The following is a 14,588-nucleotide window of genomic DNA, read 5'->3' as shown; positions in this document are numbered from 1 at the left end:
CCCAAAAGGCTTTACCAAGCTTGTCCTTCCATATTTCCAGGGAGGGGGCATCCACAGCTTCTCTGGGCAACCTGTTCCAGTGTCTGTCCACCCTCACAGTGAAGAACTTCTTCCTAATATCTAATCTAAACCTACCCTCTTTCAGCTTAAATCCATTTCCCCTTGTTCTGTCATTAACTGCCCTTATGAAAAGTCCCATGGATTTGTGGACCTTCAGGTTCCTTAGGTGCTCCCCAACCTGATCTTCTCCTACAGTGGGTGGCTTTTCATTCTCCTGGACCCTTCCTTTGCTTTCTAGGACTTGGGCAGTGTGGCACGAGCCCTCGCCAGTGAAGACTGAGGCAAAGAAGTCATTGGGCACCTTAGCCTTCTCAGTGTCCCGGGTGACCAGATCTCCCGTTGCCTTCTGGAGAGGGCCCACATTTTCCCTAGTTTTCCTTTTCTCCCCGACATACCTGTAGAAGCTTTTTTTGTTGCCCTTGACATCTCTGGCCAAATTTAATTCTGTCAGGGCCTTGGCTTTCCTAACCTGATCCCTGGCTATTCGGGCAATTTCTCTGTATTCCTCCCAGGTAACCCATCCTTCCTTCCACCCTCTGTAGGCTTCTTTTTTGATTCTAAGTTTGTTCAGGATCTTCCTGTCCATCCATGCAGGCCTTCTGCTGTTTCTGCCTGCCTTCCTCTTTGTTGGGATGCATCGTTCCTGGGCTTGGAGGAGGAGATCTTTGAGTATAAGCCAGCTGTCCTGAGCCCCTCTTCCCTCCAGGAATTCATCCCACAGTACCTGAGCAAGCAGATCGCTGAAGAGGTCAAAATCTGCTCTCCTGAAATCCAGGGTGGTGAGCTTACAGTGCGCCTTAAGATCTTTAAGAGCATGTTGGCTCAGTCTTAGGGTGAAGCTGGAGCTCACAAACCCCTCTTCAACTGCAGTAATTTACATTTTTCCTTCTTTTGTCTCTGCTTGGTAAGCCAATGTTTTGTTTGTTTGTTTTGTAGTCATTGTAAGTGTTAAAGTGAAGCACTGCATCTGCAGTGGTGGGTGACCTAAGGTAACTGTGGATAAGCAAATTACTCAGTTTAATAAATAGAAGTGCTGCAGCAGTAGAAACTGAAACTCTTGAAGTATGAGTGCTTCAGGATCTTGGTGTTTTTAGTAACCTGTTTCTCTGTGTGAAGTACACTGATAGTAGCTTCTGTCATAATTACTAATCTTTTGTTATGCTACCAGTAATCATGTTAAAATCAAAAATAGTAACCCAGAAATGAATCTGGGTACAGGTCTCAAAAAGAATAATATTTCCTGGCTGAAAACTTCTAAAACCTAAAATATGTTGTTATAGAAGAGAATTCCCAGCAGATGCTGTTCTGAAGGCTTCTTCCCCCAGCACTGGCTATCCTCCTCTGTTGTCTAGCATTTCACTGCTGTACCTTGAGAACTGTTAGCTCTAACTACAAACAGCTGACTAGCTTAGACTTGCATTAACTGCTGAATTAATTTGTCTAAATTTCAAGGAGAAACTCACCTGGTTTTCCCTAAGGAATCTTTGATTGAGCAGCTACATAAAATCAGAGACTTGATTGCTGGGGAGAGGAGTAGCAGATTGAATGAGTCAAATCAAACCCACAGATCAGAATCCTCTGAAACTGTGACCAGTACTCAGACAGTTGCACATCAGCCCTCAGGATCTGCTGCCTCTGTTCTTGCCCCTGCCCGTCAACAATCAGAAACATCACTTGTGCAATCTCTTGAAATGGTAATTATAACCTGAAAATTTCACTAATCTTGAATATAAAGATTAAAGAGGAGTTAACTGTTGGGACAGGTTGCTCAGAGGCGCTGTGTAGTCTCCAAATGTGGCTGTTTTCAAGACCTGACTGTTCACCCAGAGCAACTTGACTGACCTCCTAGCTAAGGAGGTCTTGCTTTAAGGAGGAGGTTGTACTAGAGGATTTTTTTATTTTTCAAATGGTTTCTGAAGTTTTTGAATGTTTTCTTCAGTCTTCATGCAACTTTAACATGAAGCATGCCATAAATAGAATATTAGCAGAAGATTTTGTTGAAGATGTTCATAAATGATCAGAGTGTTGGGGGGGGGGAATAAAAAAAAGCTGATTTCTATTGGAAGGGAACAGCAAGATCAGGGAACAGAGGGAGGGGTGAGAAGTTAAAACTAGGGCTGCATACTATGTTTGGTGTTTGAGAGCCAGCAAAAGAACAGGAGCACAGCTGTGATGTTTATAATTGTTGGTGTCTCAGTTCATGTATTATGACCTTATGGCCTCTATGTGTAGCCTGTGAGGAAGGTTTGCTTTTTTCATATGCAACTGTTGTGAGAGACAGGAACTTAGCCAGGCAAGAACAAATCTATAGTTATTTAGGTTGTGTTTCCCTTGTCCAAGACGTTGAGATGAAGTTCCCTATCAAGACAAGAGAGGTAGAGCCTTTTCATCTGATATTACCTGGCCTGATGGGAGAAGACTTTTAATACCTCATACAACTTTGAAAAATGAAGTTATGCTCTTTGACAGAAGGTTTGAAGGATGCTTTGGTTTAACTTTCAGAAGAGTTTTTTCCCCCTAGAACCAGTGTCACATCAGTCTTAAAGTCAGTGTTAGATGAATCCTTCCAAAAGCTCACTTTTCATACATCCTTGAACAGAGTTCATCTATTTTAATTTGTATTATCAGTATATTGTTGGATACTGAACTGTGACATACTATTTCTTTCCAATACCCACCCAAGATCAGTGAAAGAGAAATGGCAAAGCATAGATTGAAGTGATGGCTTCTGAGGAGGGAGAGCACTCGGTGACCCATCATCACCCATAATGTCCATGCCTGTTACAGGCACTTGAATATTGAGCCATTTAATCTAATTATGTCACCATGCTAGTAGTTGTCTCTAAAATATACTGACTGGGCTTATTTGAATTTGTTTGGGGGTTTTGGATTTTGTTGGGGGGTTTTTGTAGGGTTTGTTTTGGGTTTTTTGTCTGCTTCTTGGTTTTTACCATTTCAGGCACATCTGCCATGGTGGTGGAAAGTGATTATGAAACCTCTGGAGTGACTTCCTGCACTACTAGTTGGTACCGGAAGCTTTTTTAGAAGTTCCATTGATCTTGCAATGAGAAAAATGTTACAGATTTCATGTATCCTGAGGTTAATCCTCCTTTGTAGTTCCTCTGCCCTGACTTATGCTAGCTGTGGAGTTGTGGGTCCATTTCTCTGCAACTATTATTTTTCCGTATTTCTTGAGATTCGACATGATTGGTGTGGCCAAACTTACTACAATTAGAGACATTGCTAACACAGTGTTGGCACACTATTAGAATGCTGTATTTCAGCTACAGTGATAGCTCTCTGAGCCATTGAGTTTGGTCTGTATAGTCTGGGTTGGTTGGAAGGAAGTCCATAAGATACCTTCTGGCTATGCGTTGTGGTTTAACAAGTTCTACACTGAAACTAAAACACAGCTGTTCTAACTACTAAGAGGAAAATTACCTCTATCCTAGCAAAACCAGAACACTTGCCTATGTCTTACTCCTGTGAGTCATGGGAATCCTCGTAAGCACTGGGAAAAGTGACTTGCTTGAGACAGCACAGGAATACTCCTAAATGGCACGGTTCTAGGGACCTAACCCATCATTGTTTTCTCATCTGTGTCTCTTCTGTGTTTCTTATCATAAGGCCTCTTGAGACCTGGAGAAAGGAAACCTCTGGCTAGTCATTATTCTAGTGGATGGATTCTGATTCCTTACAGGATGACATAACGATTATAGGAAGAAAGAGATATCCAAACTTAGATTTGCAGTGAGGTTCACCACACTTTTAGATGTTTGCATAAGACTTCATTGGTGTACAGTGGCTTCCATGAAGCCAGTTAAGCACTACTGTAACACAGTGTTTACCAGTGTTTACACAGTGTTTACCAGTGAGAAAATCAGAATTGTCAAAGAATCTGGGAGACTTTCTGCTGTGCTGAACAATATCTCTGAACGCTCCTTCAGGAACATGACAGAACATGAAGATCTATAAGCCACTGACAGTCCTTAACTTCCCTTATTTCTATTCTTTCAACTTGAACTCAAGTGAATCTGGACACAATTTGGTTTATGATGTTAAACCAGTTACCCACAGCTGATCAGCTCAAGGAAGATTGAAACAAGTTCTATTCTGTTTCAGCACTTATAAAAAGTAAGGACTGGTCCTGTAGTACTGTCCAGCCTCAAAATAATCACTCCTAATTTAAGTGCTCCTTTGGAAGAAGTTATCTTCTGAGGAGTTCTGACACCTGTGTATTACGTTGCATTTGCTGCTGACATCCCAGGGAAGTGGGGGGTTTTAATAAAACGAAGATGGTAGTTAGCAAGGCTAAAGACTGGACCATGATCTTGCAGTAGAGAAAATGTAATTTAGCAGTGCCACAGCCTTCCCCCTCAGAATATGCCAGACTCTGAATTTTAAAATCAAATCTCACTTTCTGTGTTGTCCCTCTTTAAATAGGTGTAAATAGTCTGCTCAGCTACTAAGTCCACTATTAATAACTTCAGCTGTTTATTTAGTAGACACGGGCGTACTTTATGGGATGCAACATGTAATTGCCTCTAACTGACACTTCACATAACTGACTGAAGAAGCCTTGTTCTTATATTTGATTTCTAGTGAGATACACTGTTCAGTATATAGTCACAAGGCTTTCTATTAAAATCTGAGTCAGAGTTGATTTGTGAGAGAAGGAAGTAGAAATAGACAAGGAGCATTCCTCAGTAATAAGAGTTCTGTGACCTGGTGCAGCAGTGTCCAGGAAACAGAATGAATTACAGGTTCTTTCGTGGATTTCAGGTAAAAGGTGCCCAAAAGAAATAGGGGGAAAGGAGATAAGTAAAAAACTTTACCATCAGAGGTGTCTTTAAAAACTGTTTTCTCTTCTCCCTGAATCAGTATACTTTTCACTCAGGACACCATTCAGAATGTTCAAAGATGACAAGGCTGGCTTTACAGTTTGGGTGGTGGTGTCTTCAATTTTTATTGATATCTTTACAAATAAACATTTCACCTGTAAAGAAATATATAGTGTAACTATGACTACTGAATTATGACTGACTTAAACTAAAATAGGAGAGCTTGGTTATTCTGGTTTAAGGTGGAAGCTCGTAAATCATCTTGTTACTGAAAATCCTTTTGCAGGGTGCAGATATCTTGAAAACACTTCAAACAAAATTTGAGCATCTTGTATTGATGTATGAGAATCCTTCTATTCAGCAGAAAGCACTAGCTTCAATTCCCCTCCAGCAATTGAAAGGGAAGGCTCAGAAAAAGCTAGCACAAGCTACAAGACTGGACAAAGGTAATGCTACAGAGTTATTTTGTATATGAAACTAGAAATATTCTTTCAAACATCTCTATGATGCATATATCTACTGTGCTTTAGGTGTGTGGATTTGGTCATATGCCTGCAGATTCCAAATGCTGTCTCTAAATTAGAATTACCTTCTTCCTAATTTTCAACTTTTCTACTCTTTTTCTGTTACTTTTTTCTTTCATTTTTGTCATCCATCCTTTACTGCTTTCATGTAGAAATTTTGAACTCTTAATTTCTGAATTAGTAGTAAATAGTGCTGGGGAAACAAATGAGGTGAGCATGTACTATTATATTCTTTGCATCTAGAGCGAAATAGCTACAAGAAGAGGTGAGTAGCTTCTTGTTTGAGTAGTCGTTGTTTTGAAATTGTCAGAGTGCAATTTTCCCATACATACTATGATTCCAAATTCAGAATAAGATTTCAAAATACTACTTCTCTTTTTAAAGTGGTGTTATTGGTGAGATTTTATGTGAGACCTTTCCAAGACACAACCTGATACAGCTGATGCTTAAATGAGTAGGGTTGTTCATGTGCCATTCTCTTGGAGCTAGAAGTGAAATATAGGCATAAACATTTGTGTCATCAGTGGCTAAAATATATATTTTCTTCATAAATGCAAATTTGTTAGGAATGTACAAAGGCTTTGTCACTTAAAAGTGACATATTTCTATTTCCAAATGACTGTTTTAGATTTGTTTCAGCAATATAGTGAAATTTTACTTGTACGAGATAAATATTTAAAAAAAAAAAATATTACAAGACCATATTTAAACCAAAAAATGCTTTTCATTGTGATCTTTGGTAGAAGGCACTGTTTGAAGCTATTCTGCTGACTTGATCAGAGTGCTGTTGATTTGCAAACCAAAAATAAATTCTCATCTTTTTTATAAATTACTTTGTGATGTCTCATAGAGCCACACACTAATTTGTGCCCTTGGCATTAGGGAACTTTTTGACAATGGATTTTCTTAGTAATTTTTCTCTCTTTATAAAGCTGTACTGGGCAGTAGGAAACCACATAGACAAGTACAAAGCATTCGGCAGTGTTGGACAATGCAATGGGGGAAAGGGACTTGTCAGTAATAAATGAAAACTATTTAAATTCCTTTAAAAAGGAAAAGAAAGACGAGGATACTTCTTAGCTCCAGTTCTGCTGTGCGCGTTATTAAAAAGGGGAAGGAAGGAGGAGGGTGCTTCTTCCCAAGACATCAGGCTGATCTATTCAAAATGGCTTCCACACCTTAATTTAGGTACAAATAGAGGGGAAGGGATGGAACTCCACTGTTCTGGATTGTACCAATTTTAAAGCATTTGTAAAGAGCTTTATAAAAATGTTCCTTTGGGATGGGCTGTGTCTGAGATGTGGGTAATTGGCCCGTTCAGCTTGTTTGGTTTCTCTGTGTTGCTGTATTAAGACTGGCACCTGTGGGGATAATTGCTTAGTGCTGGGGGGGGTTTGTTTTTAGGACTTCCCTTACAATGCATAATAGACATTTTCGGATCATAAAGGCTAAGAAGATTATAGTCACTTTGATCAGAAGTACAAACTTTTTTTTACTGTTTCCCTGTACCATTTTCCATCAGAAAGATGGATTGTACAGTCAAAAATAGCTGCATGTCGTAGCCAACTGTTTTCTGTTTAAGTAAATCACATTCATCGTTCTTTACATGCAGTGTTTTCGTGAAGGATTCATTTTACAAAGCAGGACAAGAATATTCATATGATAGCAGTCATTTTCATAGATGAGTTCTGGTTTGTATGTTGTTATCCAGGAAGAGAAAATATGCCCTGTGCTCGAAATCTTCTCGGTTTTTAGCAGAAAGTTTGAATGTACAAGCATATCCATTTTGTAAGCAATAATACCTTCTCTGGGTGTTTCAGCACAGATGTTTTACATATATAATAAAAAATAGTAAAAATGGAAATTTTACTACAATTAAAAGTCAGTTTTTCTTGCTTTGATTAACAGGTGATCTTTTCTCATGTGCTTCATGGTCTTGGCAATGTGTGTTTAGTAGAGTTAGGGCCCCTACGGAGTCTTTTGTACCAAAGACTGCTTCAGCTTCAGAGGAGAATGTAAATTGAACTTAAATAAGTAAAACACACATCTTGCCTAGTCTTTCTTTGCCATTCTGAAAAAGGAGCTAGTGCAAAAATTTGGTGCAACTTCCTTTAAACAGCATTTTCATAAATTATGTTTGTATCTTCACATTCACTTGTTAGAGCTGTCTGCACTGCAACTACAAGCAAGCTGTAGTACATAAAATAACCAGGTATTAATATCTGCTTGCAGTGTGGCCTAGATGATGGAGTTAATAGAAGGACTTACTTTAATCCTTATGAATTTAAGAAGGAGGAGTGTCTCTCTGGGCACTGGAGCAGAATATATATTTAAAGACTTTAAGGAGTTAGAAGGGATGGATCTCTTTTAGAAGACTAGAATTTAAAATTTGTTAATTAGGTAAAGTGAGGTTATTTCTTGGTGGCAGAATAGAGACAATGTGTGAGTAAGTTCTAACACCTGTTGTGAACACAGGAAAATGGGCCAGAAGAGTCTGGTGGTCTATTGTGGTGGAATCAGCTAGAGCAGAAAAATAAAGACATCTTGTGTCTAGCTTGGGTAATCTAACAGAGGTGTTTATTGCTGAATTTATAAACAAACTCAGCTTTGTTCATTTGGTATCTGTACATGTTCTACTGTAATTAAGCTGTGTTTGCAGAAAATCTGTTCATATTACACTTGGCTGTCTAGACTACTGCCAGTGTCTGGAACTTTGGGATTATGAAATGAAATCAATTGTTATTCCTTGTTTAATAGGGAAGAATAGGAAAAGAATATTTATGAGTAGAAAAAAAATTAACACTCTCTCTTCTGAAGCCCTGTAAGAATATGAGGAGCATGAGGAACTTCACCAGGCTCCGCTGTATATCTAGCTTGTTTTTCTGAGCAATTCCTTATTCTCACTCTAGCTGTAGCATTTAAGTGTGCTGGTTTTTGTTCTTCAGATATACAGTTTGACGTTATTCAGTCCTGATAATTTAATTTTTTGCGTGTGTGCCTAAGTAACATGAAGCTTTTTTTAATAATGAGATTTCTAAAAATGCAATAAAGGACCAGAGGTGGCAATTTATGTAGATACTGGAAAGTTTGAATAAATTCTTTTTCCATTTGACCTAACTGTGTGTTGCGAAAATTTTACAGGTGCACATGTGAATGAAGAGGACTTCCTGTTGTTGGAGCTCTTGGACTGGTTTAAGAATGATTTTTTTCATTGGGTAAATAATCTTCCTTGCAGCAGATGTGGTGGGCAGACAGAGCCTAAAAGCGACTACCTGTTGCCTACTGATGATGATCTAAAGTGGAACGTCAGTCGAGTGGAAAATCATTACTGCAGCCAGTGTCAGTTCTGTAATAGATTCCCAAGGTGGGCATACAGAGATTTGCTTTCTCTTTTTTTCTTTTCTTCCAAGAATCAATTTTGCATTTGTGCATTTTATGAACAAGTGACAAGTTGTTGGTTGAAAGATTGGAGAAGCTGTTTTAAGCAACATGATAGGATGATTGATGAACCAGCAATTACTCTATAAGATTAGAGATTTTTAAATACAAAATATTCTTTTATGTGGCCTTGTTCTGAATACTTGTCTGATTTTTCTTCTTATTTTTAACTGTTAATTTGATAATGTACAGCTTCTAAATAAAATACGTTAATATTGATGTAGCATGTAGGTAGGTTTTTGTTACTTCAAGAAAAACTTTCACTTCTATGGGAAACCACAAACCTTCTGCTGAGTCTATAGCAAAAGAACAAATATCTATTTTTTTAATATTTTTGCTAACTGTCAAAAGGACCAGCATGCAAACGTCATATTTCAACAAGAAGTCTTAAGTCCATTTTGAAAACTGAAAAAAAAGGATTCATTTCAGTGCTGCTATGAACATGTCATGGAGTCATGTGAATCAAAGTAAAAGTAGCATTCTACACGTGCTTGTTTTGTGCAGTACAGCAATCGTTTCCGTTATCTTCTGTGACTGAATGGCACTGAAATCTGTTTACATCATCACAAGGACAGTCATGCTGTAAAGATTTTGAAAGGTTAAATGTATTTTCTATTATTCTGGTTTATTTTGGTTTTTTTTCCTGCAGGTATAACCACCCTGAAAAACTTCTGGAAACCAGACGTGGACGCTGTGGCGAGTGGGCTAACTGTTTTACACTGTGTTGCAGAGCTGTAGGGTTTGAAGCTAGATATGTCTGGGACTGCACAGGTATCAGTATTAGAGAATATTGTAATGTTAATACAAACCTGTGCAAAATGAGGTTATCTATTTTGTGATTCTCAGATTATTTTAGCCATCAGGCAGCATATAGAATTATGCAGTTCAGCTAACAAAGGCAATATAAATTCAATTTCCTGTCTTGCCTGATGAGGTGAAATACAGTTTTTCAAGTGAGGTTAGATGATTGAATCTTTAGTTGGATCTAAGGGACTATCATCCTAAAATAGAAAGAGAAAGCACTGCTAACTTCTGTATGTAGATGAAAAGAAAACATGTTCTTTCACCTGTTCCTTCATTTAATGGATCAGGATAAGTCACAATGTTCGACAATATTAAAAGACATAATCTATCCTTACAATTCATTTTTCATTCTTGGTCTTTGTTATATAGATCACGTGTGGACTGAAGTATATTCTTCATCTCAGAAAAGATGGCTTCACTGTGATCCCTGTGAAAATGTCTGTGATAAACCTCTTCTCTATGAAACTGGGTGGAGAAAGAAGCTCTCCTACATAATTGCATTCTCCAAAGATGAGGTAGGAGTAATGATGTTAATAAAAACCAAACTTGCCCCAGGGAATGTGTGTGATGTATTCTATCTTAGTGTGATTTCCAGAATTATTATAGAAAAACATACTTTCATTAGCTAACCTCTTTAAATGAAGCAAGATGCATAGCAATTTTTGGTTTTTTTATTTTCTTCTTCAACTTGTGCTTGAGATTGTTGATGTCACGTGGAGATACAGCTGTAAGCATGAAGAAGTACTCTCTAGAAGGAAAGCACTCAGTGAAGCTACGCTACGTGAAACAATTAACACACTCAATAGAACGGTACGTAGCTTTTCTTAAATGGATTTCTTTAAGTGTCTTTCCAGAATGTGAAATCCTTCAAAGGAAAAAAAACAAAGGAATACATTTGGTAACTTGATAGGAATGTCCATGCACTATGGAATATAAAGTGCTGCTAACTATACAGACCTCATTTTACACGGCATATAGAAGAATCTGTCACAGTGCTGAACTTATGTGAAATAAGGTAAAGAATGGCAAGTAAAAGGGTTATCGTGTGTATATACAGTGTGTGTGTGTGTATATATATATATATATATAAAAAATATATATGTGCCTTGTGTATGTTTTCTTCATGGCTTTGGAGTAGACTTGTGCATCAACACATGTTGAGGGTAAACTACAACTGCTTTGTAATTATGTGGGCTCCTTGAGGGCGGCTGAGCATTTTCCACATCAATAATGTTATCACTTGAAAACAATAGTATTTATAGTTATATGAAATGTAGGCCTATTTATTTTCGCTGTGACTTTTTATAAGCTCTAGGAGGCAGAAGGAATGACTCGCAGGCTGTTTCCAAGACTTTCAGGAAGCACTGATACCATCAGTAGAGCTTTGGCTCAGGGCCACATATACTGTTCATGCCTAAAGTCCCCAGAACACATGGAGCCATTTGCACCTGTGTGTCATAGTCGCAGAACCCAAGCACAGTCAGCACCTCACTGCTGAGCTTTTTCTACTCTCTAATTGGGGCAAGATGAACTTTTCTTGACTTGATGTACTAGAATACCACAAAACCTTGAAGCACCTGTAAGGTTCCATTTTGTCCCTACTTCCTTCCAAGGCTAATTCCTGGAAAGCATAGAAAATTTAGTTTCCATGATAGCGTATAGCTGATGGCTTGATAAACATTATGCCTTTTTAGAGGCCTGCTGGCTTGGAGGTTATAGCTACATACTAAGATTGTGAAGAATTGAGCTGGATTCATGATTTCAAGCCCTGGCTTCAAATGTATTATCAGTAATAAAAAAATTAGTCGTGTAACAGAGTGGAGCACTCGGAAGGCTGATCACAGAGCAGCAAATTGAAAGGATGTAAAGAATCAGAAATTCAAGTTGAGGAATGCGTGCACTTTGTGCAGGTTTGCAGGAATTTGATGGTGTCCTCCCTGAGCATTGAACCCTTGCTGGCTATAAAACTGATCTGAGGGATCTTTCTTCAGAAGATTATGTGTAATCATTTGCATACTTAATGTTGAACTTAATTTTCCAGCCCTGTGTAGGTGTACCCACAGTTAAGGAAAAAGGCTTTACATATCAGCTCTGTATATTTGGCATGGAAATCATGGAGACAAAACCCCAGTCTATCAAAGAATTTTTAAAATTGTGTAACAAAAAAATGCCCGTAGTTTTATTCATGTGGACAAAGAAAGTGTGTTATGTAATTCTTTCTCTTTTCTGCTCATTTACCTGAAAGTGTAGGTGATAAATCTTTCTCAGTTTTCTGATATCTGCAAAAGTATGAATATCATAGTTTATTTATGATAGAATCAGCCACTGTGAAATAACGTTCAGAGACCAACTGAATTTTTTTTAGACTTAGTCACAAAATCAAACTGTTACCAACCAAATCATTCCACCTTAGAGAAGAAAAGTTATGCTTGCTTTCTCTCCCCCCAAATAATAACAAGCAGCTATGGTACAGAATACATACAAATAGCTATAAAATATGCTATGGAAGTACACAAACATAGCACACATAGCACCAACCTTTTATCTTAAAAGAAATCCACATAGTGCATGAAAGTTCACAGAAGAAGCACTGCTATTGAATAACCGTGCGGTTATGACTTGTATTTGCACATGGGGTATAAGGTTAATGTTTCTAACAGTCAGTCTAGACTTTAAATGTTAGTCTGTTTTTTAAATTCTTTTTTTTTCCCCCCGTTGGTGTCCCTCTAGAACAGAATTATAAATACCATTTTTCTGATTTTTTTTTTTTTTTACTGTGTTTCTTAAATCTGTTTTCAGAGACAACGATCTTTGTCAGAAAATAGAAAAAGGGAACTCTTGGAAAGAACAATTGTGGAGCTTGTTGAATTTATTTCTCCTAAAACACCTAAACCTGGAGAATATGGTGGAAGGACATCAGGTTCGATGGCTTGGCGAGTAGCCAGAGGTGAAATTGGTCCAGAGGTATTTAACTTTTGCACTGGTGATGATCTTAGAGGTAGCTAACTAGAGGTTCTATGATTATGGTCTGCAGAGGAATAGCACTTCATGGTAGGTAGCCTACAGATTTAGTTTAAACAGTAAAACTTGTGAAAAATATTAGGGACAAGTTTGATGTGAATTCAGTAGAAATCCACAAGTAGTTTTTGAGGATTGATGGTGGTCCATTGGTTCCAAAAATGTTTGGGAATCCTTGATCTAAAGTGTGTTTTGTAAGTAAATAAAAAATACTTTTTTTTTTAATTAATTACAGTGTGACAGAACTAGAAAGGTTAAGGCACTTGAATGCTGTTGGGAAAACTTTAAAAAATGTTTATTTGTATTATTAGCTACTATTGGTTAAAGCCTGGAAATAGGTTTTGACCAACTATTTTTATTAAGAAACCAATGTGGGATTATGGAAATGGAACAAACTCTTAAATAATAAGCTAAATTGATTTTTATATAAATGTTTTTTGACTTTTTCCAAAAGCAAGATTTTATTTTTAATTATTTTATGCTAAGATACCATTTCCCAGAGCCATAGCCATATTTAGTTTGAGCCAGCATGCAAAGGTGTGACCTACCACCATTACTTGTTACATCAATTTTGTAGTGATCCTTTCACGTGGAATGACTGGCAATCCTGAATAGAACCAGTTAGGTGAAATTAATGACCTTCGTAGGGTTCTTTAAGTTTGAGAAACTAAGAGTTTATTTCAGTTCTCCATACTTTAGAAGATTTCATTTCTACTTTGCTGAAACTCATAAGAACAATGACAAATCTGAAAAAAAAAAAGTAACACTGTGAAATTATGATGTTTGTACCTTAAGTTTTTTGAAGTTGATTTGTAAACTCATGTACAAACATCTGTATATGATAGTCACAGAATTACATTTGCTATTAAAAATAACCATTTATTTATTGATTGTACAAGAAAAATACTCAACATATAGATTTTCCTGACATGTTAATCTTTTATTTAAATTTGCTAATCTTATGTTATTTTGTTAATAATTTACTTCTAAAAGTAATTATAAGAAAAGTTAAAAAATAAAGTTATTGTTCTGGTCTGGAAAAGTTTCAGGTTTATTGTTGGAAACTGGTTTAAAACTTTTGTTTTGCAGAAATGCTTTTGCTCATGACCTCTCTTAAAAATGACACTTTTTTCAGCGGGAAGTGAAACTGAACTGGGAAACCATGTTCATGCTGTTTAAAAGTAGCATAGTCATACTGAAATGTATTGGGGAATTAAGGTGCTTTTATTATTTGCCTTTTTCAGAAACGAAAAGAAGTAATTTTTATTCCCTGTGAAGAAGAGAAGACATCTAAACTCTTCCATCTCATCTACAATATAGTAGAAGATAGTTATACGCAGATTTCCAATAATAATGAAAAAATAACTGGCTGGGAAGCAGGTGTTTGGAAGGCAGAGTCCATTTGGAGAAAGGTGGAAACAGATTGGAAAATGGTAAGGATAACAGTTATTAAAAGCATAAAATCTACTGTAAAAGTATGATAACTCAAATAACATAGAAAATCCTTGCCAGTGTTTGACATCAAAACCTCTCTTGGTGCCCATAAAATTTAGCTGATGTTAGTAAACATTACTGTTAAGCTTCAGGTAAGGTTGCCAGATGATTTAAGAAATTGGAAATAAATTTAGCTTGTCTTTCAGAAAGAGTGACCAAATTATCTGAGGATAGGTAAAATCCTTGCTAAAGCACCATATTTGAAAAAAATGGCTTACTACTTATACTTTTGGGCAAACACACGATACTGTTTTATTGAAAAGCAGTACTTCTCTCCAAAAATATTTTATTTTTGTTTTGGAAAATAGCTTTATAGTGTATCATATCTCTTTGATACACAGCCAAAGGAAGAAATTATCTTAAATATTACAGTTTCATCTGCAAGAAAGCAAAAACTTAACAGTTATCC

General features: G+C 37.0%; 1 protein-coding gene across 1 annotated transcript in view; it reads left to right on the top strand.

The window, feature by feature from the left end:
* Window positions 1-1,510: 1,510 nt before the first annotated feature.
* NGLY1 (N-glycanase 1) overlaps window positions 1,511-14,588 on the top strand; it is a 16,838-nt gene continuing 3,760 nt past the window's right edge. Inside the window, exons 1-8 of the mRNA XM_010177694.2 lie at window positions 1,511-1,754; window positions 5,188-5,347; window positions 8,567-8,789; window positions 9,513-9,634; window positions 10,037-10,182; window positions 10,367-10,477; window positions 12,467-12,631; window positions 13,930-14,118. Coding sequence (XP_010175996.2) covers window positions 1,752-1,754; window positions 5,188-5,347; window positions 8,567-8,789; window positions 9,513-9,634; window positions 10,037-10,182; window positions 10,367-10,477; window positions 12,467-12,631; window positions 13,930-14,118 — 1,119 coding nt within the window. The 5' untranslated portion in view covers window positions 1,511-1,751. The remainder of the gene's footprint in view (window positions 1,755-5,187; window positions 5,348-8,566; window positions 8,790-9,512; window positions 9,635-10,036; window positions 10,183-10,366; window positions 10,478-12,466; window positions 12,632-13,929; window positions 14,119-14,588) is intronic.

The sequence above is a fragment of the Antrostomus carolinensis genome, unplaced genomic scaffold (assembly GCF_000700745.2).
Source record: "Antrostomus carolinensis isolate BGI_N321 unplaced genomic scaffold, ASM70074v2 scaffold3121, whole genome shotgun sequence".
NCBI classification, from domain to species: Eukaryota; Metazoa; Chordata; class Aves; order Caprimulgiformes; family Caprimulgidae; genus Antrostomus; species Antrostomus carolinensis.
Note: the sequence above shows the minus strand (reverse complement) of the source record. Positions and strands in the feature narration are given on the sequence as shown.